Here is a 22,551-nt window from a genome sequence, read left to right as displayed (position 1 = left end):
AAAAATGTATTTTAAAAAAATTTAATAACAATTAATTTTAATCTTTAATTAAAATATTTTAACTGAAAAAGTGAAATGATCATTCTGGAAAAATATACCTTTTTTAACTTTTTATTTATTTATTTTTAAGTTAAATTAGTACCATCAATTCATAAATTCTTTTATATTTATTTTAAAAATATATGTTACTTTTAACTAACGTTATAGATTTTTGTACATACAATCGTATATATAAAGATTTTAAATAAATATGTTTACAAATTTTAAGTTAAATTAAATTAAATTTAAAATAAATTGTTTAAGTCGATTGAGTTTAGTTCAGTTGGCATATGTATTGTTGTCAATGTAAGAGGATGTGGGTTTAAGTGCGTTAAAACGCATTATCTTTCTATTTAAGGGTTAGAGAGGGCTATGGGTAGTTCAAGGATGCTACACTTCTATGAAAGGAAGAAAATAAAAATAAAAACAAATTGTTTAAAACAACTTTAATTTTTTTTCAAATTTTATAATAGTACATTTTAACTTATTAATTAAACATGTATATAAATTAAATATATTTTTTATTGTATAAATCATATATGGGCAAATTAAATTGAGTTGAATTAATTATTTAATTTAATTCATAATTAATTCTAATGATAATAAATGTAAAATAAAATTATTTGGAGTTAGAGAAATACAAATTCTTCCAGCATCAAATTTCTCATAACCTTTTATTTTCTCCTCTAAATACCTTTAAGAAACACACTTTTTTGCCTCTTCTGTATATATTTTGACTTGAAATAAGCAAGTAAATCAAAGAAATCTGGTTCTCTCTCTACTCTAAAGACATTAGCTTGAAACCTAGAACAAGATAAGTTCAAAGTGGAGTGGTAGAAGGCTTTGTACATGCATACTCCCAATGTATAAACCTCCACCAGAATCCAGCCAAACCCCAAACATGCAACACCCGCCTCATAGCCCACTTGGCGCCTGAAATCAACGACTCCTATCTTTGTCAAATTCACAAAATTGGTTTTATAATAGATGGTATCAGTTAATGCCGCTAAACCCAAACCTAACCCTTTTTTTTCCTTAGTCGTTAGAACAAGTACAAGAAAAGATAAGAAATAAAAAGGATGCTCTAAATTTTGCATCCTCTTTGTTCTCCTCCAAACAAAATTATTTAGTTTATTTATATATAAACAAGGAAATCCATTTCAATGGTTACATTGTTTTTTCTGTTCACCTTTGTTGTCGTCGTCGTCTTCTAAATTTCTAAGCCATTTCATTGTATCCTTCAAATAGCTATCACCAACATGGGAAGACGTAAGAATCTTCTTCCCTTATTTTGTTTTTATTTTGGGGTTACTTTTTCCTTTAATTTGTTTTGGGGGTTTGTTTGACTTGTTTATTTTCACTAAATAAAAGAAATTATTTGAATCTGGCAGGTAAAATCCAACGTAAGAATGTGGCGATATTAGATAGCGACGATGATAATAGTAGTGTAACTTCATCGTCGATCGTTTGTTCCGATCAAATGTCTGTTTTTGGTACCGAAGAAGTAGAGTTCAATAAGGAAAGTTTAGCAGATGAAGCGATCGATGCTTTATTTGAGAAGAGGTTAGAATTTAGTTATTTTCTTATTTAATAAAATTTTTTGATTAAAATGTGAAGCATTTGAATGGTTTCATCATTTATTAGGGTGAATGTAACATCATTAAAATGTTGGAGGTTTTATTTTATACAATTTCTAAACTATTAATAGAAAAATAAATAATAGGAAAACTGGAAGAAGAAAAATAAATTAATGTTGGTAACATATAACGGTTTTTTATATAGACATCTAATAATTGTATCTTTCCATATCTTTCATAGACATATATCTTTTAATGAGATATCCTTTCAATAAGATTGTGTTGTTTTACAAGACAATTTTATATAAACACACGTTTTTATAAGACAAATTTGCATGCAAAAGTTATGTCTTTACGACACAGCTATTTGATCGATAATTTGCTAGGTACTTTCTTAGATAACAACATATTATTATCTACCAACATTGACACTCGCAATTATTAAGGGGTTCAACACGGGAAAAGGCTTTGGAAGTGATTAATGCTGCATTCAATTTCAACTTGCAGTGTCAATTTGTGGAGAATAAGTAAGTGCATGCTCGATTTCATTTATATTGATTTGCAAGAGTTGCTGAATGGATTATGATATACAAGCATGCTTCCTTATGGTTCATACTATATGGTTGAATACTTGAATCTATCATATTGTTATTTCATTTCAGCTTGCAGCATCAGTTTGTGGAGAATAAGTGCGTGCTATTTTAAATCCTTCTAGCAATTGCTGAATGGATTATTACTAGCATGTTTGCAGTCGTAGCTAGAAATGATCTATAATATATGGTTGAATACTTGAATCTGTCATATTGTTATTCGGCTTGTTCTCCAGATTTGCCACATTACTTCATCAGTGTTTGAACTGTATCAAGAAAGGGTCCAGCAAAGAGATATCTTTAGCATCCCGTACTATTGGTTAGTTTAAATTCTTAATGTTGACAACCCACATATGCACGCCTCAATGGTCAAGCTGACAATGTCTCTTGGTAGGTTTGTTGGCTTTAACTGTTGGTCCGGGAGTTCATGCGCAGGAAATGTTGGAAGAATCAATTACTCCTCTTTCACAAGCTTTTAACTCCGGTTCAGAATCTTCTAAGATCATTTCGGTATGAAGAAATTGAATAAGGATTGGAATTCTTTCTTCCTCTAGTACATTGTTCCAGTTGTTTTTTAAATGCTTTGGTTTCTTATTGTAGTTACTGAACTGTTTGGCTGTCATCACTTTTGTCGGGGCAAATGGTCCTGAGGAAATAGAAAAATCAATGCAAATTATGTGGCAAATAATTCATCCAAAACTAGGTTCTAATGTAAGTATACATGCTTTATTTTCACTAATTGAAAAGCATATTATATATTTATTAGTTATTGCTCGCAACTGAGGATTAATTAGTTTTGCTTGACTTGTAGGTTATTGCTATCAAACCTTCTGCACCTATAATAACAACAGCTGTGTCTTCCTGGTCGTTTCTCTTGACAACCATGGATGGCTGGAGACCTAGCCCCAAACTTTGGCAAGAGTGAGTTAACTCTCTAGTTCATATGCTGTTCATTCTTTTAATCCAGTAATTTATTGTCTTTACAATCCCTTTGTTCATATGTAGCGTAGACAAATTATTTAAACCATAAAAATGCGAGTCAAAGAGCTTCGTTGATTTGAATTATGGTCCTCCAATAATATACCAACACAAACCTGGCTAACAAGTAACTCCCATGGCCAAGAGACTGACTGCTTTCGGGAAATTATGCAGGTCCGTTACATATTTGTCTAGTTTGCTAGATAATGATGACCGATCCATGCGGATCGCTGCTGGTGAAGCATTGTCTCTTATTTTTGAGATGGGAAGCTTAGAGAAGTTTGTAGCTGAAACTAAAGGTTACATTGATAGTTCAGATTTAGAAGGAAATAAAACTAAAGTCAGGTTCTCACATATACAAGGACTGAAGGGGAAAATTCTAAATCAAGCTCGAGACCTCTCCATGGAAGCTGGTGGTAAAGGTTCTTCCAAGAAAGATCTTAATAACCAGAGGAACATGTTTAGGGATGTTTTGGAGTTCCTTGAGGTACTCGTATTTATCTTTTTATTTCCATGAATGTATGGTTCTTCGAACTAATCATGCTAAGTTTGTCTCACTTGGTGATGGCAGTATGGTTATCCTCCCGAGACAACGATGAAGATTGGTGGGGTTGCACTACAGACATTAACATGGTCTCAGTTGATTCAGGTTAGCTTGTCCTCTTCTAATTCTCCAATTCATGTTAGTTACATGCCATGGATTCTGATAATCGAGTTGTCAAATTTCAATCCAACAGTTGAACTTTTTGAAGCGCTTTCTCGGTGGAGGTTTCGCTAAGCACATACAGGTTAATGTTGTTTTAGAGAAATTGACATCTGTTGATGCAATTTTTAGTTTTCACACGGATTATATAAAATTTTTGTTTCTTTATGCAGGAAAGTGAATTCCTTCAAGATGTTTTTGGTTTCACTCCGAAAAGACGGAACCTTGTAGGCTATGATCATATATCCAACACTGAAAAGGTTGATTCTTACGTGTTTATCCTGATCACTATACTAAACTAATATAAATTCTTTGGTGCAGAGAATGTACAAATCACCAAATTCAGTTGTTAACAAGGCTAGAACCCAGCAATTGAACAAGCAACGGATGCTATCTGAGGTAACTGTCTTCCATGTGAAGTCGATCGAGTGTTTTACTACCAACTGCACCATTTAGCGCATTGACTTGTTGATGTTTGTATCTAGGGTCGAAACATCGGACACTTTGCCATCTGTGTAGGCTATGAAGATTCGTAAACTTATCAAGAGTATATTCATTCTTGGTAAAAGTATGATGAAGGTCCCTATATCAAGAGTTTGATTACATTTTGCTCTTTCTACTTAAAAAATGGACTAATTAACCCCTATATGTTATAGAAAATTATTTACAAATGGTTGTTTAGGTTCATTCTAGATGATGTAAATTTTAAATATTTTTATAATTTCTTATAATTCTTACCATTTTTAATTTTTTATATTTTATAATTTTAAAGCTAACAACTAATTAAAAGAAAAGATATTTTAATAACTATGAATGATTTACAACTTAATAGCTTAAAATTATTAAAATATCTTTTCTTTTGGAACTTCAAATTTTATTAAATTGACATTAATGTGAATGTTTATGATATTAATTTAATTATTTATTTAATTTTATAAATGTATAAATAAATTTAGAGCATGAAATTAAACTTTGGGGCCAAAACAAAATAATATTAATTTTAACAACAAAGTCCATATTCGCCAAAAATCCGACCAACAAAATTGAAATTATGGATTTCAAATATTTCAATTTTTATTTAATACGAGTTTACTTTTAAGAATAAAAATTAAAAAAGAATAAATTGATCCAAAAACCGAATCCAACTGAGTACATCCCGAATTATATAATTTAAACATTCAAATACTCAAATTTGACTTACCGAAGTGGATATGAATAAATTGAGTTCGAATTTCATTTATTAAACCCACAATATCTCAATTTTTTTTCACCCGGCCTGAGCCCATAATGGGCTTTAGTATAGGCCTGCTATAGTCTATATAAGCTAAGGAACAACGTCGGTAAACGCTTTCCTTGGTTTCTCGATTCACTGTATACAACTACTCTTCCACCTTTTGTGAAGTTCTCAAAATTTTTTTTTGAATTACTGTACTTAATTATAATCCTGTAAGCTGAACGATTCCAGCTGAGCGGCCGGCGAGGCAGAAGGAACGGCAGCCGGTTGCAGGTATAACTTGTGATGGACCCTTCCATAGTGAAGCTCCTTGAAGAAGACGAGGTTTTTCTTTGTTCTGGAATTTTTTTTTACTCTCCGCTATATTTCTAGAATTCGCAATAAGTGAAGGTTATTTAATCTAATTTTCCAATTTCTGTCTTAAAAAACTGTTAATAGGACGAGTCTATGCATTCTGGAGCTGACGTTGAGGCTTTCCAGGCCGCGTTGAATCGAGACATTGAAGGCGATGCGTCAAATTCTCAGCAGTCTGGTTCAAATACCGGTATCAGCCTTTTCTTATTTTTTTTGGTTTTCGTTTTTATTTGGCTTCTAATTTCCAGACTAAGAGACTAGATTTGGTTTTGTAAATAGTACCTTTAGAGTGGAATTTAGTAATTTTTGTTTATTAAGGGTCAAAATTTCTTAATTGAGAGTATAATTAGCTTACTTTTGTGTTAATTGTTGGTTATGAATTGGTTCTCCTCGGAATTACATCCGCGTCTACGTTTTAAAAAATACAGCAGTTTTGTCTCAAGGAAGCAATCCAGCTTCCAGTCAATCGGTTGCGCAATGGCCGACCTCGGGGCAAGACGGAAACTCCAACTTTCAAAATCAACAAGTCCTTCAAAGTGCACAGCAACAGCAGCAGACTTCGTCTGAATCGGAGCAAAAGCAACACGGAGCTGTTGTCACTGGAAGTCAGCAACAAGTGCAGCAGCCAAATGATGTTCCAAAAGAACATGGTCGTCTACCACCACAACAAAAACAACCCCAAGAGGACCATCCACAAGGAGTGACCGAACAAATTCCTGCCCCAGTTCCTCAAACTACTGGGATTCAGAGTCAGACTACTGAAAAAAGTCCCATCTCACATGAACCTGAGAGAACCAATAATCAAGACAGTGAATCACAATTTGCGAAATTACAGAAGATGAGTAATCAGCAGGCCAGCGGAGCAGAGCAGCCAAATAGTCCTATGAATCGAACAAAACAAGTTCCATTTGCCGTGTTGTTGCCTGCTTTACTGCCCCAACTTGATAAAGATAGAGCCATGCAGCTTCATACTCTGTATGGTAAACTAAAGGTCGATTTTTAATATCAACCAATATGCTACGATTCTCCTGTTTATTTAGTAATGGATGAAATAGAAGGAATGGAAAATTTTTTGCCCTTATTTCTGATTTTTCTATTGGATTTATCTGATAGAAAAATGAAATTGCAAAAGACGGATTTGTTAGGCACATGAGAGATATTGTAGGAGATCAGATGCTGAGGTTGGCAGTTAACAAGTTACAAGTTCAGGTGAACACAAATGTCTCATGTTATTAAAGTGAAAACTGATACTTTAGTTGATTGCATGTTAATTTTGGAAACGAGCTAAAGCTCATATTGATACTTTCAGATGAGTTCCAATCAATTCCCATTACAGTCCCCAGCAGGATTACGGCAGAATACTCCTCGGATGCCCTCTGTTGGTGGTGCCACACAGTTCGCTGGCCCACATTCATTAGTTCAGCTGCACCAAAAGGGTCCTAATTCTCCTGCCAATTCATCTCATGTCCCTTCTACAGCAGTCCCCATGCAGACTAATTCAAGTTATTTATCTGGTGAAAACAAGGCTCAAAAATCTCAAGACATGGATCGCCAATCAGATTCTCGCTTTGGAATGCTAGGTAGTCAAATTTCTTCCTCTGGCTCAACCACTGTGAATCAAGAAAGAGGTCGTCCTTCAATTCCGGCACAAGGAATTAACAAGCAACAGCAACAACATTTGAATTTCCCACAAACTTCATTCGCCATGTATGGGAGTAATAATTATCATACATATTCTGGGCCAAATGTTAATACTTCGGGTTCCTCTCTAAAGCCTCAACCTCATGATTCACAAATGAGGCCAACTGCACATCAAAGCATTGGATCAAATCCTGTAGGAGGATCAACCCAGGCAATGAACATGATGAGTGGGCCTAAGCTTGAGAGGCAAAACTCTAGTAATGACCCAAATAGATTGCAGGGCACATCACTTTCTCACTTTTCTAGTGGTTCAGTTCCTTGGCAAGCCTCTCCGAGTAAGGAGCTGAATCCTGGCCCTTTGTCATCAGCGACATATGTGAAACAGGAATCTGCTGATCAAGGTGCTGACCAGCACAGACCTCATTTGTCTGTAACCCAGGGAGTCTCGACTACACTAGCTGAACAAGGGAAAGCAGTTACATCTACTCCAAAGGATGAGCCTGGAGAGAAGCAGTCTTCTAGAGTTGGCTTCACAACAACACCCTCCATCACAGCACAAATGGATTCTAATGTCCTGGTAATCTCATCTTACTCTATGTTTTCTCATTGTGATATCTTGATGGATGATTTGGATGCTCTTGCCGATGCCCACCACTTTGTTTTAAAAGTTTACATGATTTTTTTTTTGCACCAAGTATTTACCATCTTCGAGCGATATGATTTTTTTTTTGCACCAAGTATTTACCATCTTCGAGCGATACCTTGTTTTACATGAATTGCTACGTATGATCAATTTGATGTCAGGGCCATGTTGTTTCTAGGACAAGTGCCCTTGTAAATGGATCAATTGCTCTCCTGCTGACTTGTTGTATTTAGCTCTTCAGTTGTTCCGACTTTATAGTAGAGTAGGCAAACTTTCCAAAATCTGTGCTACAAAACAGTGTTTACCATGCAATAATATAAATGGCATTATTCTTGAATTCACTTTCTATTCGGTTAACATATTTGACACTTGTATAGTTTAGTGTTTTCTTCAGTGAAGTGCATGCGTATGACTTTTTTTTTCTTTTGTTGAATTTCACATTCTTGTTTTTTATCAGTTGGGCTCTAGGAATCCATCTGTGCCTGCTCCAACTGGGATGAATGCAAGAACTCCTCAAAAAAAGCCTTCTATTGGCCAGAAGAAACCACTGGAAGCTCTTGGTTCATCACCACCACCATCAAGGTTAAATAAATCTCTCTGTCACTTCATTGCCTGGAATTATTATCTAGGTTCAACTGAGACTCCTTGATGTTTAACTTTTATTAAATCATTTTTCACCCATATTCAATGGGGTTCCCTACAGTAAGAAGCAAAAAGTGTCTGGAGCATTTTCAGATCAGAGCATTGAACAACTAAATGATGTCACTGCTGTCAGTGGAGTCAATCTCAGGGTATGATACTTTATAGTCATCTTATTAAGTTGTTATGAAAAGAAATATAAGCCCTTAATTGACATTCCGCTATTAAATAGGAAGAAGAGGAGCAACTATTGTCTGGTCCCAAGGATGAGAGCCGAGTTTCAGAAGCATCCAGAAGGGTTGTGCAAGAGGAAGAAGAAAGACTATTTTTGAAGAAAACCCCTTTGCAGAAGAAATTGGCTGAAATTAGTTAATGTTCTTTATATCTCTCTGGTCCAAAGTTCATTAATGCATCATACATTTACATTCTACTTTTCATTATAAGCCATAATCATGTCTGCTTTTACGTGTCTTCTTGCAGTGGCCAAAAGTGGTTTGAAGAATATAAGCAATGATGTTGAACGATGCTTGTCCCTGGTGAGATGCTAGCTTCTTGGCCCTTTCCTTTATATTGAGTTTATACATTTCCTCATGTATCTGAATCTCCAGAGCGTGGAGGAAAGAATGCGTGGGCTCATATGCAATTTAATCAGACTGTCGAAACAGGTCAGTCTGAGTTCCAGTCAGTTAACATGAATTTTCTTTAAGTCTCTCTTATTTGAATGGATCTCTTGTAGCGTGTTGATATTGAGAAGCCTAGGCACCGGACGGTTATCACCTCGGATGTTCGGCAGCAAATTATGATGATGAACCAGAATGCTAGGGGAGAATGGGAGAAAAAGCAGGCTGAGGCAGAGAAGCTCCGGAAACTTAATGAAGTGGGTGCTGTTTTTATCTACATGATATGATTATCTGTAATGCATTAAAAATGAGGGTGACAAGGAGGAAAATGAGACTGCCGTTTATTACTTAACATTGTATATGTTCAATTTTGTGGATGCAGCCCGAGGCTGAGACTGCCTTTGATGGTGACAAGGAGAAAGATGACAGTCGAGTAAAAGCAGTAAAGGTATTATCAATGAGTGATTTTCCATGCATTATATGTGCCTTAATAATCCAAATAAGAGGAGTAACTAACTCTCCATTTATGTTTAGGTAAATAAGGAGGAGGATGACAAGATGAGGACCACTGCTGCAAATGTTGCTGCTCGTGCTGCTGTTGGAGGGGATGACATGCTGTCAAAATGGCAGCTTATGGCTGAGCAAGCTCGCCAGAAACGTGAGGGAGGAACGGATGCGGCATCTGGTTCACAAGCAAGTAAAGATGCAAACCGCAGACCTTTATCTGCATCTGGGAAAAGTACAAAGGACAATCAAGAATCTGAAAAGAGGGGCCCTCTCAATCCTCATGGATCTGGTAAGCTTGGCTCTTTTCTAGATCTATTATTGTTTTAATTTGATGGTTTTATTTAACTGGTTAATATTGTTGTAAGGTTCATCATGTGTACTGTTGCATCCGAGCAATTCAGAACTGGTTCCTATTATGTTTTTTCAGTGAAACTGTTTCTTGTATTGAACCATAAAAGCAATGCATGGTCATAAACCTGAACCTGATGGTACTATGCACTTTCATATACTAAAAATTAGGAAATTAGACTGTTGATTTGTACAAATTATTCTTGAGCATGTGTAGAGCAATTGTACTGGTATGAAATTGCTCGAACATCTAGCTATATCAACGTTGTGTAAGGTATTAATGCATTGACAAAACCCTAAAAATTGAATATTATGACTATCATATATGCTTGCCTTAAGAGCTCAGAGTTGGTTTCTTTTCAGATCAAGTCATTCCTCCACTGCTTGTTCCAAATGTATCATAACACAACTCGTACTTTCTGCGGAATATGTTCCATTATCAAGTTGTTATCGTATATTTACTTTGGTTTCCACTCTACTTTCTTCCAACAGGGACAAGCAAGAAATTTGGTCGGAACCAAGGTACGACACTCACGGCCCATGCTAGAGTGGCTCGTACTATTTCCATTAAGGATGTGATTGCAGTTCTGGAAAGAGAGCCCCAAATGTCAAAGTCTACACTTATTTATGGCTTGTACGAAAAAACCTGCTCCGAATCTAAAGCGGAGTGATTATAGTGCACCTTTTATACATTTGGTGTTTCGTGTTTGCCATTACATAAAATGGGATTTGAGATGTCCATGACTGTATCTTTAGAATTAATGGAAGAAAACACAGGTAGATAATTGAATTTTCAGGTTTTTAAGTGCAGTACATTCTGTGGAACCTTTTATTTATTTATTTTAGTGTGTCCCTTATCATCTTATCCAATTCTTACTATCATCGATGATTATTGTTTTCGTTTACTATAAGTTCAGTGAACCATTTATTAGGGTACAAATATCGCCACCTGTTTTATTTTATTTACTACGTCTTAGAATTTTTTAATGAATAAAATGCATCTTCTGTTTTAATCCTATCGGGGTTTCAATTTTCTTTCTTATTGAATGTATTCAAAATAAAATTCAAAATGTCGCAATTTTTAAATTAAAAAGAAAAATAAATGGGCTAAATTTTTAAATTAAAAGTAGGGAATAAGTGTTAAATGTACGATATATTTTAATATTTAAATTTTACCCTTGATTTGACACAAATAAATAATTAACCGGGGAATCATATTGTATCAATTTAAAGTTTTGATAAAATTTGGTGATATTATTCATAAAGGAATTAAATAAAATAATCAAAAGTGTTATATAAATATATATATATTTTTAATGATGAATATTTTAAAAAGAAAACAGTTGTCAATAATTTTTTAATGAGGAAGGTATTGTCCATGATGAACAATTTTCATTCACATTATTAATAAACCAATTTTAATTACTTCTAATACTTTTCTCTTATTATAAAGAATTAAAAAAAGAAAAGGTTGCTTCGAAAACTATAATAGTTAGAGCTTTTTTTTTTTGGTGATACAAATAAAATTAAGCTAGCCCCTCTATTGGGGATCTTCCAAAATGTGTATGCCAGTTCTTCTATTACAAACAATCTTCGCTAGAGCATTTGTGATTTTATTCTCTTTTTTAGGGATGTGTTGAATATGATAACGAGAAACTTCTGTTAGGAGTTGTTGGATTCTTCTAATCAAAGTTGACTTGTGACATTCTATAGGATCTTCTTGAATGACAACGATAGTTTAGAGACTATCAATTTGAATTAAATTACATTGAAAATTTTTATCCAAAGAAAGCTGTGAGCCATCCAAGATACCCCACAGTTCAACATCCATAACAAAATAATTACCTATGTACTTGTAGAACCCAAAGATCCAAGCACTGTTAGAGTCTCGTAGTAGGCCCACAGCTGCGGCAAAATTATCCTCAATTTTAATCGATCCATCAGTACTCAAACAAGCCCAATTGCGAGCCAAAGGAGAAGAAGCGAGGGGAGTGTGGGAATTATGAGAGAGTGTCTTTGAAGCGGTAACATATCGCCTAGCCCAACTCTAGAAAACCTTGATGATAGTCTCCATACTGCAGGTAATATCTTGGAACACAAAGCAATTTCGATTCTTCCAAATGCGTCAAGATATCATCCCAAAAATGTAAGATCAATCAATTCCATCCAAATCAAGAGATAACTTATTTTGGAGGTTATCACACATCCACTCATGAACGGATCCGGAGTAAAAACGATTTCTCTTTTCAACTGGAAGAAGTTTATCCCAAACATCTCTGGCCCAGAATAATCTCTAAGTACATGTATCCGCTCTTCAGAATCATAACCACAAAATTTACAGGAGCTATCATTTCCTATGCCTCTCTTTACCCTTTCCACATTTGTGAGTAGTCTGGCTTTAAGAACGAGCCAAATGAAGACTCGAATATGCTGAGGTCCTTGGAACTTCCACCGTAACTCCCAAATGGCCTCTTTCGAATTCCATGTTCCCTCCCTAATCTTGCCATAAGCGCTTTTCAGTGTTCCCTTTTAATACAAACAAAGTCAAAGTTAGAGGGTTCATCTCAGTGCTTCTTCGCTGCATTTGAAGTCTAGTTTTCTTGAATTTGATTCCGAGTACTATACATAAACAGACCAGAAAGAGCAGAGATCAAAGTCGTATTAAACTGGAAATCCAAAACACCCTGACTGCAAAACATGGAACTTGGAAGTATGTAAAATCTATATGACTGTTATTCACAGGGATTAACGTGGCCTTTTAAAAAAAATCTAATTTAATTAATTAATTACGAAATTGATCTTAGTGAAAAATTATATACAAAAATAATCTGAAATCCAAAGAATCTACTTGTGCCACTTAACACACCAATGGCACTGGCCCCGAATGATAAGCCGAGGGTCGATTTTTTTCTTTTAAAAAGAATTTTTTTGAGTGCCACCATTGTGTCAAGCGGCACCAGTATGTATTTTTCGCAATCCTCGTGAAAAATACGGGTATTCATGGTGGAGAAAAAAAGAAAATTTTTTTAATTAGAATCGTCAGTCTGTCAGGCAGCACCAGAAAATTTTTAAAAAAAATTGTGTCGTCAGTATGTCAAGCAGCACCCATTAAAATTTTAAAAAAATATATTCTTTTTTAGGGGTCGTCATCGTGTTAAGTAGCACCGGTGATACTTTTAAAAAAATGTTGTAGAAAGAGTAGTTTGAAACTTTGGTAATTGTTTTAGAATATTTGAAGCCAACTACTGGAACATTTGAACAGTAGAAGTCACAGAGAAAGAAGAAATCTCTTCTTTGGTGTCGAAATAGGAACGAAAGGCCTCCCTTAAACGACAACATTGATAGCTATTGAGTATCACAGTTAGAATTTTCATTAGTAGCCAATTAAGGTGGCCTTTCGGTATTTCAATACTAAAGAAGAGATTTCATCTTTTTCGTTGTCTTGTACGATTCAAATCTCCCAGTAGTCGATTCTAAATTTTCTAAAATAATGACCAAAACTTTGAAATACTCTTTCTATAACAGTATTTTTAAATATTACCGGTGCTACCTAACAGGAAGGCGACACCCAAAATATATATATATATATATATATATATTAAAAATTTTAACAGGTGTTGCCTAACATACCAACAATACCCATTAAAAAATATTTTTTAAATCTTTTTTTTCATCATAAATACTCATATTTTTTCACAAGTATTACGCAAAATACATACTAGTACTGTCTGGCACAGTGGCAACAAAAAAAAAATTCTTTTTTTAAAAAAAAGCCTATCATTGGCTCAACATTGGGGGGTAATGCCACCGGTGTGTCAGACGACACCGACAAACATTGAATTTTAAGTCATTTTAGTAATTAATTAATTAAATTGAGTTATTTCTAAAAAAAGTCGATTAACATAAACTGAGGCCATGTCATCTTAGCTTTATGCAATTATGTTGACTTTTTTAAAAAATAGCCTAAAATAATTAATTATTAAGAAAATGACCTAAGGAAAAAATTAAACACGAAAATGACCTGAAGTCCACAGTGTCTGTTGGTGCCGCCTAACACACTGGCGGCATCGCCTCCCAATGATGACCCAATTATCAACTTTTTTTAAAAATATATTATTTTTGGGTGTCGTCGTGAATGTATTTTTCAAAATACTCATGAAAAATACAAGTATTTACGGTAAAAAAATATATATTTTAAAGGTTGCCATCGATTTGTCGAGCGACACGAGTTAATTTTTTAAATTTTTTCTATTTCTAAATGTACATAAAAATACGAAAAAATAATATTATTTTATGGGTGTCACATTACTTTAATTTTAAATACCTCAGTTTTTGTGACAACTTTATTCAAAGGTTGATAGTGCCTTAATTACATCTAAAAGAAATATTTTAAATTTATTTATTTTTAGACCTCTGAACATCATTTTTATTTATTTTTCTGACAATTATTTTTAGACCTTCTATCAACTTTTTTCTTATAAATAAAGCCGTAAAAGTCTGTTCTTTTTATCGGTGGGTTTTGAGAAATGGAGAAAGGGATGTTGTTGGAGAAGATAAAGAAGAAAAAGGGAGGAACTTTATTATGGGATTTTAGTAATGGCGATGACATTTCTTCTTTTTTTCCTTCTCTGGGTGGTTTAGCAAGTGGCACATGAGATTTTCGTTTATTTGTTTGTTGATGTTCTTGAAAATTTTAGTTTGATACAATGTGCTTGAGAATTGAATTCATTAAGGAGATAAGCTACTGAGTTGCTTTCCACTGTTTCATTTCCATGATCATCTTCCCCGATACTTCCTCATTTGCATCAAGTTTGCTCCTACATTGGATCTAGGAATGGATGACAAAAAAATTATTTTTTTAAATATTTACCAGTGTTGCATGACACACGGACGACACTTGAAATTTTTATTTTTTTTGAAAATTTCTCAATACCGTTTGACGACACCTAAATTTCTTTTTTTAAATAAAGGTATATGATTGAGTTGAGGCGATGTTATCGATATGTCACTGTAGAGATAAAGTCATGAATGAATTAAACCAATTATGTAGGTTAAAAATGGTTGACTTAGTCAAAGTTGACAGGCAATAAGAGCTCTTTGAGTGATTATGATGGAAGAGTGAGAAAAGGAGAAAGAAAGTAGGGTAAAGGTCAGAATTTCTTGTGGAAAACGAAATCCAACTCTATTTACCAAAAGGCTGAGGCATGTTTAGATTTGGTTTAAGACCTAATTGATAAGCAACTAAAGCAACGCCACATGAAGTTGGTCAACAAAATGGGCTTCCATGATTCTGTTTCTAGATTCCTTTTTATACACATGTTGTCAGCCTCTGTCTTTGCTTCCTTAATCAACGCAATTTGCACCTAATTCCAACGTGATTTAATTAAATTTTAATATTACTTTTCCTAATCAAATAACAATGTTATTAAATTTTTCATAAAAACTATAAAGAAATCAAATTAGAAGGACATAGATATAAATTTAGCCCCTAACAGTTATTCATTTTGTCATTTTGACCCTTGACTTTCAAATTTTAGTCAAATTACTTACTTTTTGAAAAAAAAATTTTGATTGAACTATTTAAATTTTAACAGCATTAAAGTGGTCACTAGCATGGTAGCCCACGAAGAATTAAACTTCAAAAAATTAATAAAAATATTAGCAGTGAGGTATATGTAAAGGGTCACATGGGCTATCATGTTAATTCCATTAAAATTTAACATTTTAGTCAGTTTTTCCATAAAAAAAAAAGTAAGCAATTTCACTAAAATTTAAAGGTTGAAAGCCAAAATGACCCAAAAAAAGAGAATCAGGGTCAAAATGACAAAATGAGAAAACATTAGAGGCTACCAAAAAAACATTGGAATACTTCATGGGCCAAGCACAAATTCAATCTATTTTTCGACATGGATTATAAGGTCAAATTAAAATTTTAAAAACTCAAAAGGGTTTAAATAAAATTTTATGAAATGTATGGGATTAGAGCCTTCCTACCCATGATTGTAATGTTTAAAAATTTAACGTTCAAGTCATTATTTCTATTTAAAAAAAAAACAGTTTTGGCTCTTTTATAAAGAATTGATGATCAAAGTTGACCATTTATATAAACCGAAAGTCAAATTTAACAAAAACATAAGGATGAAATTGATAAATGAAGATAAACATTAAGTGCTAAATTTAGCAATATACCTATCTAAAATAGTGGGTAACTTGTTAGCCAATGGGCACCAAAAGAGAAGTCAGGGGTTGGGCGGGCCCTGGTTGAAATGGAAATCGTGGAATAAGGGACCTTCACAGTTCACATTACTTTTCTCCATTTCTATCGTCTACGCTTCACTTTTTTATATTTTCTACAAACATGTGACCTCATCATGTTTGAACTTGGAAGTCAATAATCTTCCAGAATGCCCAATATTCAACCTCCACATTTCTAGACTTTTAAGTTTCATTAATTTAATAATTAAGTGCACGATTTTTAAATAATATAATAATACTTTGTTGGTATTTAGTATTCAACTATATTTTATATCATAATTAAATTGTTTTTATCAAGTCCAGCACCAACACTTAGGATCCTACCTGTTAATAGGTTCACTCACCTTTTTAGGCTTGAAAATTTATTTAAAATTTGAGATGGTTTGCGTACAAATATTAGATTCAAAAAATAAATTTAGATAAAAAATTAAACTAATTTAAAATATGGGTTAGGCTTGAACATTAAGGTCCGAGACCGACTTGGTTCGTTTTTAAGTTTATTACATTTTATATTATGTAATTTACAACACATTAAAAAAAAATATTAAATATATAATATTACTCTAATGTAAATATTAAAATAATGTTACCATGAGTATATAAATAAAAATATATAAAAATATTAAATGTTAAATTAAAATAATATAAATATTTTAAAAACTAATATGAATGAGTTTAAAATAGAATTAAATAAACAAAACAAAATTGATTGTGATGGGACAGTGCCAACGGGACAACATAAAATTCTAATGACTTAATTGGTATGTCATCCCTCACTTTAGCTATTTGCAATAAAATAATATTATGTCTTTTCATCGGTTTCTTTTTTGGAAAAGAAAAGGAAAATAGAAAAACATATTGGAAAATAGTATTTTAAAATTTTAATTTAAGATTTAAGTGTTTAGTATTATGCCAAAAAGTAATTTTGAGAAATAAAATATCTATTTTAAACTTGGTATTATAAAATATTATATATGCATCTAAATAATGTTTAAATTAATTAATATTATAATATTTTAGTAAGAATTTATTATATATTTTGTTAATATTAACTATAAGAACATCCATAGTTATGAAATGTATTTTTATTAAATCAATTCTCTATAATAATTTTAAAAAATACAAATACTTAAAATTTATCCATAATCTCTTTTCAATAGAAGGATAAATACGTTCCAACACGCTCGAACTCACTCCTATATAAAAAACAATGCCAAAACTAACCGAATTAGGATTCAATCAGCAATTCTCTATAAAAACATATTATCTAAAATTTTAAGTAAAATTACAAGTATTTCATATAAGCAATAACCTTATTAATTATAATTATCGTAATTAAAATATTATTTCAATAAAATATTTAAATTTAACATCAAAAGATATTTTAATCATATCTTATTTAATTATAATAACATTCCAATGATTGAAATAAAAGATATAAATTCAATACATAATTTAATATGAATTCGGAACCTCGTAAACTTCATAATTAATCATATAAACTTGTAAATAAAATTTAAAAAGAAAAAACAGTAATGCATATATATATATATGTTATTTAATAGAAATTTACTATATGAATTTTATGATAAATTTGTAACAATAACATGTTTGAAGATTGAGCACTTGCGTAGAAGTTTCATTGAGAGAGACAATATGGAAAGTGAGCCTTATCTCATTTACTGTTGCGTGGTTGAATTTTCCACAATTGAGCATCCGAGGAGGGGAAGGAAGCGTACAAATCCAACTGTCTAATTAAATTGACGCAGAAGAACAATCCTCCAATTTATAAATAAATATATTTAGATTATGGTTAGGACAATCCTGAGAATTGAAGTTGATCGCCAGCCAAGCCATGTTTCTGCAAATCCTCCTCTTTGTAGCTCTTTATTCCATCACTGTCCACTTATACCACAAGTTCCAAAACCATCCTCCCACCCCTTTTCCCTCTTTACCATTCATTGGCCACTTCTATTTACTTCTCAAGAAGCCTCTCCACCGTTCCCTCGCCAAGATCTCCACCAAGCATGGCAGTGTCCTTCTCCTCCATTTTGGGTCACGCCCCGTTGCGGTTATCTCATCGGCATCGGCTGCTGAGGAATGCTTTACCAAAAACGACATCATCTTTGCCAATCGCCCTTTACTTTTATACGGGAAGCATCTAGGTTATAATTACACTAGCCTTATCTGGGATTCCTACGGCCATAACTGGCGGAACTTGAGGCGTATATCGTCGGTTCAACTTCTTTCGGGGCACTGTCTCCAATTGCTTTACGCCACACGCCTCGATGAAGTCCGTTTGCTCTTACGGAAGCTGTTCAAGGATCATGATCGAACGGTGGACTTGAAATCCAGACTTTTCGAGCTGATGCTGAACTTGATGTTGCGGATGATAGCCGGGAAAAGATATTACGGCGACGGTGTGGCTGTCGTCGAGGAAGGCACCCGGTTTCGTGAAATAATGAGGGAATCCTTTCTTTTGGCCGGCGCAACGAACATGGGTGATTTCCTGCCGGTGATGAAGTGGTTCGAGAAAACTGAGAAAAGGATGATCAACTTGTTCAAAAGAAGAGAGGCATTTACACAAGAATTGATTGATGAATGTCGACATAATATGAAAAATGGGAAGAAAAGTAGTTTATCCACAGACGAAAAAAAGAACATGATTGAAGTCATGTTGTCTTTGCAAGAACAAGAGCCTGAAAATTACAAGGATGAAACTATTAGAAGTCTCATGATAGTAAGCTTTTGCTTTTCTTGCTTTCTTGGTCTTAATGTCTACTCTCATTAAATAGTATCCTAACTCGGTTATTGAAAATGTTAAACAGGTTTTACTTTTGGCTGGAACTGATACATCATCAGGGACATTAGAGTGGGCAATGACTTTTCTTTTGAACCATCCCCAAGTCTTGAACAAGGCCCGAACTGAAATTGATACAGTGGTCGGACAAAATCGGTTGATCGAAGAATCAGATTTGCCCAATCTTCCTTATCTTCATTGCATAATTAACGAGACTTTCCGAATGAAGCCCACCGGTCCATTGTTAGTACCTCACGAGTCATCAAAAGAGTGTTTGGTGGGAGGGTACCGTATACCGCGTGGAACCATGTTGTTGGTGAACGCATGGGCTATACAAAACGATCCCAACAATTGGGAGGAACCTAATGTGTTCAAGCCAGAGAGATTCGAGGGTTTGGATCCGTCGAACATCGCGTTTAGGTTAATGCCGTTCGGGAACGGGAGGCGGCGGTGTCCCGGAGAAGGGTTAGCCATGCGGATGGTTGGATTAACTTTGGGGTCACTGATTCAATGCTTTGAGTGGGAGAGAAAAGGTGAAGAGATGGTGGATATGAGCGAAGGGCCAGGGCTTACCATGCCCAAGGCTCAACCTTTGCAGGCTAAGTGTCGACCACGCCAACCCTTCGTTCCCTTGCTTTCCCAAATATAAACCCTTTGTTTCGAGTATTAACTAGTACTAAGATGAAGAGCTTCCTGGTTGGATACATATGCTTGTTTAAGCCGTACATATTAATTTTTATTTTTAAATATAATTATTTAATATTTAATAATTGTATACATCTTTTACTAGCATTATCTCTTTTTTCTTTCATTCGATTTTTGAGCATGACCAGTAGGCGCCTAAGATCAACAGTCGTATCAAAAAGGACTCAAGTAACCAAGATTTTAGGTACACTGCTAACATGGTTAGACGACCAGCCAATTACTGCCCTAACATGGGTATCCCCTCATTTCTCATGATCTATACACTTCCGCCTTTATTACTACCCTGACTTCCTTACTTCTTTACACTGTGACCTCTTACCTCTTACCTCCATCCTCCAAAGCTCATGCTAATCTCAATGCTCCCATGCTTAAAAAAGTTCAAAATTTTTTAAAAAAAAAAACAACTTTTTTGGTCATTGAATTATAATTCTTTTCCTATTTTGATCCTTAGTTTTTTTATTTTATTTTAGTACTTAAACTATATTTTTTTTAGTGACAAAAAAAGTACTTAAACTAATTACAAAGCTTCAATCACCTCTCCCAACGAGGAGGTCTCATACAAGCATAAATCATAAGATTTATAATGCACTAGTTTAGCCATTCTATCAACATCCTGATTGTCTTCTCTGGATATATGTCGGATGTTCCATTGTTCAAATTGTTCAAATCTTGATTAAAGCAGAATTTGAGCCATTTATTGTCCTCTCCTGTAAAGTTTTTGCTGCCTCAAGATTATCGGTCTCAATTAAAATGCTACCAAAGCCACACTCATAAAGAAGAGTCAAACCATCCAGGATGCCCCACAATTCGACATAAAAAATTTTAGTATAAAAAAGTTAATAATGTTTCAACTAATAAGAACATGTCAGGTGTTTAAAGGTTAAGGTTTAGGATGTCATTGATGATGTGACCATTAATCATTGATTGATATTAACTAGCTTTCTTGAATGGTTGGCCACTTGTTGATCAACGTCTGTAGCCAATTTTAAAACATTAAAAAAAATAAATTTTGAAATTTTGTTTTAAAATTATTTTTATTTAGGTAAATTATATTAGTAGTTACACAACTATTAATAAGTGTATTTTTATCCACTAAATTAATATACATAAAGCTTCAACTGTTCCTAATTTTATGATGTAAAAATTAAAAATATTATGATGGATTAATTTAATTTTTGTTTCTAACTTATTGCTAAATTTTTGTTTTTTAATTTTACTTCTTTCGCAATCAATATGGCATAATATAAGATCTCCAAACTATATATTATATTATTTTATTTGATTCATTTTATTGACATGTAAAATATTATTATTTGATTAATAAAATATAAGATTATTTTAAAATTGCATCAATTAAGAACTTCGATTAATAATTTTTGTAAAAAAGTAAACTGTGTAGAAATTTTTTTTTCTGCCATTTGTATCTCTGTTTAAAATGGGGTTGGGTCAAATTCAGAATCAGAGTGGAGTGTATCATTTATTTTTGGGTCATTTTATATTGAAGCTCGGGGCGGGGCAGGCAAAAGATAGCCCACCCTATTGCCATCCCTGAATAAGATTTGTTGGAGCGAAAAGACACCTTTCTTGCTTAAATTAAGCTTTTTACCATCATTCATCGACCTTAAAGGATAAAAACATAATTTAAAATGAGTTGAACTAACACTAATAATGTATAAAATAATTAAAATATAAATAATAATTCATATAATCTATTAAAAATTGACTTAAAAATTTAGATCTTTCCAAGGGTTAAGTAGCTCGCCTCGGCAAGGATTTTTACACTTAATCTAATTTAAAAAATAAATTTAAAAAATTAAATTAATTATAAAAATATATAAAATGTCAAATACAAATATTTTTTAATATTTTATTAATTTTTAATAGTAAAATGAACTTTGATTATCAATATCATCTACTGCTTCAGATTTCAAACATCTTATGTTGGACATGCTGATGGAAGAGGACCATGTTGGAAGCCATTAAAGATTAAGGAATTAGGATTGCAATGCTGGGTTATGGGGACAAATAATCAAAGGGTGAAAGAAATAAGATCTGGACATGGGTCACCTCTTAACCTACACCACAACTCAGATCAAGCTGATTTTAACTCTTTAATTACAATTAAGTTGCGAAACTGCCCATTTCTTAGCTGCGATACATGCAGTGACATAATTTATTTCATCCAATCATGCTGTTATTTTTATAAAAAAGATCATGGACTAAAAAAATATAATCCTCCATGTATATAATTTTTTTTAAATAAATGATCGAATATATCGAATTGAATACACGTATCTATATTAGAATACTTGTATTAGGAGTGACAAAAATAGATTAGGCATTGGCGTACGTTTCCCAGGGAATCCCAACAGATCACATGACATAGGATACTTTAGGTGGGCAAAATTCAGGGCCGACCATTTCCTCTTTCATGGCCACTGCATTCATTCTTACCTCTCTCTCTCTCCCTTCCAAACTCTTCTGCTACCCTTCAGATGGCAAATTGTAAAGAAAAAAGAAATAGGGATTGTAAATTCATTATAAATCTTAAACATACAAGTTACCGTACGCCAACTCCTGTAAGCCACATTCCTAAGAGGATTTATGAAGTACCACTTATATATGTAGAATTTCTTTTTTTTTTTTTGAAAAAGGGAGCATAGTATTAATAAAATTAAACTGTTGTCATGATAACTGCAGTAATCATATTTTGTCCGACTTAAGTTCGGTTAATTTGTATAAATCTGAATTTACTCTCTCATTGTTAATATCTCTAGTAAGATTGAAAATATTCTCACAAATTGAATTGATTATCGTTATTCTTGAAGCTGTACAATCAATAGTATTTATAAGTGTTGTATGAGTAACTACTGCTAACAATTTAGTAACTGCATAACAATTTGTATAACAGACTTAAC

General features: G+C 33.3%; 3 protein-coding genes across 4 annotated transcripts; all 3 read left to right on the top strand.

The window, feature by feature from the left end:
- The first annotated feature begins 1,298 nt into the window (after nt 1-1,298).
- On the top strand, nt 1,299-4,423 carry LOC105767530 (uncharacterized). Its single transcript, XM_012587087.2, has 13 exons — nt 1,299-1,308; nt 1,431-1,602; nt 2,063-2,143; nt 2,443-2,525; nt 2,601-2,716; nt 2,807-2,917; nt 3,018-3,127; nt 3,359-3,671; nt 3,756-3,833; nt 3,922-3,972; nt 4,061-4,147; nt 4,209-4,286; nt 4,373-4,423. Exons 1-13 carry the CDS (start codon nt 1,299-1,301, stop codon nt 4,421-4,423), a joined length of 1,341 nt encoding a protein of 446 aa, XP_012442541.1.
- Nucleotides 4,424-5,240: 817 nt separating this feature from the next.
- On the top strand, nt 5,241-10,743 carry LOC105770122 (transcription initiation factor TFIID subunit 4b). 2 transcript variants are annotated; one of them, XM_012591178.2, is made up of 14 exons: nt 5,241-5,445; nt 5,560-5,665; nt 5,907-6,466; nt 6,589-6,684; nt 6,785-7,693; nt 8,217-8,341; nt 8,463-8,550; nt 8,631-8,766; nt 8,879-8,934; nt 9,007-9,063; nt 9,135-9,275; nt 9,401-9,466; nt 9,553-9,814; nt 10,366-10,743. In XM_012591178.2, the coding sequence occupies exons 1-14, from the start codon at nt 5,407-5,409 to the stop codon at nt 10,542-10,544; spliced, it is 2,820 nt and encodes a 939-aa protein (XP_012446632.1). In that variant the 5' UTR covers nt 5,241-5,406; the 3' UTR covers nt 10,545-10,743. The 2 variants fall into 2 exon arrangements, with proteins under 2 accessions (XP_012446632.1, XP_012446631.1); XM_012591177.2 differs by having other exon boundaries at nt 5,904-6,466.
- A 7,086-nt stretch (nt 10,744-17,829) lies between these two features.
- Nucleotides 17,830-19,698, top strand: LOC105770123 (cytochrome P450 81Q32). The gene is made up of 2 exons (XM_012591179.2): nt 17,830-18,868; nt 18,957-19,698. The coding sequence occupies exons 1-2, from the start codon at nt 17,984-17,986 to the stop codon at nt 19,575-19,577; spliced, it is 1,506 nt and encodes a 501-aa protein (XP_012446633.1). The 5' UTR covers nt 17,830-17,983; the 3' UTR covers nt 19,578-19,698.
- Nucleotides 19,699-22,551: the final 2,853 nt, after the last annotated feature.

The sequence above is a fragment of the Gossypium raimondii genome, chromosome 5, assembly GCF_025698545.1.
Source record: "Gossypium raimondii isolate GPD5lz chromosome 5, ASM2569854v1, whole genome shotgun sequence".
In the NCBI taxonomy this organism is placed as follows: domain Eukaryota; kingdom Viridiplantae; phylum Streptophyta; class Magnoliopsida; order Malvales; family Malvaceae; genus Gossypium; species Gossypium raimondii.
Note: the sequence above shows the minus strand (reverse complement) of the source record. Positions and strands in the feature narration are given on the sequence as shown.